We start from the raw sequence: 1,759 nt of genomic DNA on the forward strand, positions 1-1,759 counted from the left end.
TAAAAATAGACTTTTAAGGAAATTAAACTTTCCGATTTTAGGTCCAACATTTTTATCAAGTATTGAGTTCGTGCTCACAGTGCCAGACACATTATAACAAACAATACTTAAAATAGAGCATTTACAGGGGTTGGAACTTTAATAGTGGCAACACTGCTATAAAAACGCCACACAACAAACCCAAAGAATGTCACGTATACCACACGTTAGCTACATATCTACCTAACCTCTCAGCAAAAAGACTCGTCCTTCCTACGTCACGCGCATGCGAAATGACGCGAAGAGCTGATCCTTCTATTAGCTTGAGGTCTAAAATAAGTGTTGTCAGGATGTTTTCAAAACAAGAATAACAAAGTTGGATAAAAATTGAATGTGCCAGAGATCGTATAGCACGGCAATATTGTCTAGGGCTTCAAGAGGCTTGCGGGGAATCTACTTTGTCTTACAGAAAGAACTGTTGCAAGATGGGTAAAAGCCTTCAATGAAGCACTCCAAAATGTGGCAGAAGTGCATCTGCCTGGTCGTCCTAATGCCAGCGAAGCAGAAATGCATGCTGTTGCCACACTAATGAACGGGGATCAATGCTAAACCATTCGGAGCTGGCCCGACAGACAAGATTTGCGCATACAACTGTGCTGCACATTCTGAAGGAAAGCCTGGGCATGAGAAAAATTGCGTTACGATGGGTTCCACATAATTGGACTGAAATGCAAAAATGGCTACGATACGATGCTGCTCGAACCCGCCTGAAGCGCTATGGGCGCGAAGGTGAGGCGTTTTTACGCCACATCATTACGCTGGATGAGACTTGGGCCAGATCTTATCAGCTAAAACTGAAACAAAAATCAAAAGAATGGCGTCATTACGGGCCACCACGAAGTTCGAAATTTCTTCAGAACCCCAGCAATGTGAAAGTTATGCTAATTCTCGTGTACGATTGTGATGATGTCATCCTAACGCATACTGTTTCCCCACAGTAGACAATAAATGCGCAGTATTACTGCTTATTTTTGGAGCTCCATATCAGACCAGCTTTGAGACAAAAATGGCTACACTTTCTACGGAACGTCCCTATCATTTTGCATGACAATGCTCGGCCGCATGTAGCACAAGCTGTGTCTGATTTGTTTGATCAATGGCGCTGGGAAGTACTTTATCATCCACCATACTCCTCAGATCTAATCCCTTGTGACTTTGACTTGATTCCTAAGAGGAAGGAATCGTTTCGTGACATTCGCTTTAAAACTGTTCCAGAGATTCTTGCCGCAATAGACCATTCGAACTATCAACAGAACAGGCGCTGTTACAGGTCTTCTGCGACTTCCACATCGTTGGAAACAAGTTGTACACAATGCTATCGACGAGATTGAAGGACTGCAAAACATGGTAACATGAATCACTTTTGTATTCCATGTATATCGCCACTATTAAAGTTCCAACCCACGTATTAGTCACATATGATTATTTTTATTGAATTTTTAGTTGCATTAATATAATACATGTACTAACGATATGTTTGTCATTGTTTAAGAAGTATTTTATAAGCAAATAATTTGTCACTAATAGAATTAAAGAGTCAAAACAAAATAAAACCGCTTGCAGTCAATTCTCTTATTTTAGACTGGCGTACACTGCTAACTTCATTTTAAAGAAAATAGGGGTTTATAAAGAAGTAATGAGTATGTGATTAATTGAAATAATACGAAATGACTATGTTATATTTTTAAATGGTATTTACTTCTCATGAAACTAAAATATG

At 39.5% G+C, this 1,759-nt stretch overlaps 1 protein-coding gene across 1 annotated transcript; it reads left to right on the forward strand.

Moving 5' to 3' along the window:
• The first annotated feature begins 581 nt into the window (after positions 1–581).
• On the forward strand, positions 582–1,370 carry LOC129972507 (histone-lysine N-methyltransferase SETMAR-like). Its single transcript, XM_056086666.1, has 2 exons — positions 582–931; positions 1,028–1,370. The coding sequence occupies exons 1-2, from the start codon at positions 582–584 to the stop codon at positions 1,368–1,370; spliced, it is 693 nt and encodes a 230-aa protein (XP_055942641.1).
• Positions 1,371–1,759: the final 389 nt, after the last annotated feature.

Source organism: Argiope bruennichi, chromosome 1 (assembly GCF_947563725.1).
Source record: "Argiope bruennichi chromosome 1, qqArgBrue1.1, whole genome shotgun sequence".
In the NCBI taxonomy this organism is placed as follows: Eukaryota; Metazoa; Arthropoda; class Arachnida; order Araneae; family Araneidae; genus Argiope; species Argiope bruennichi.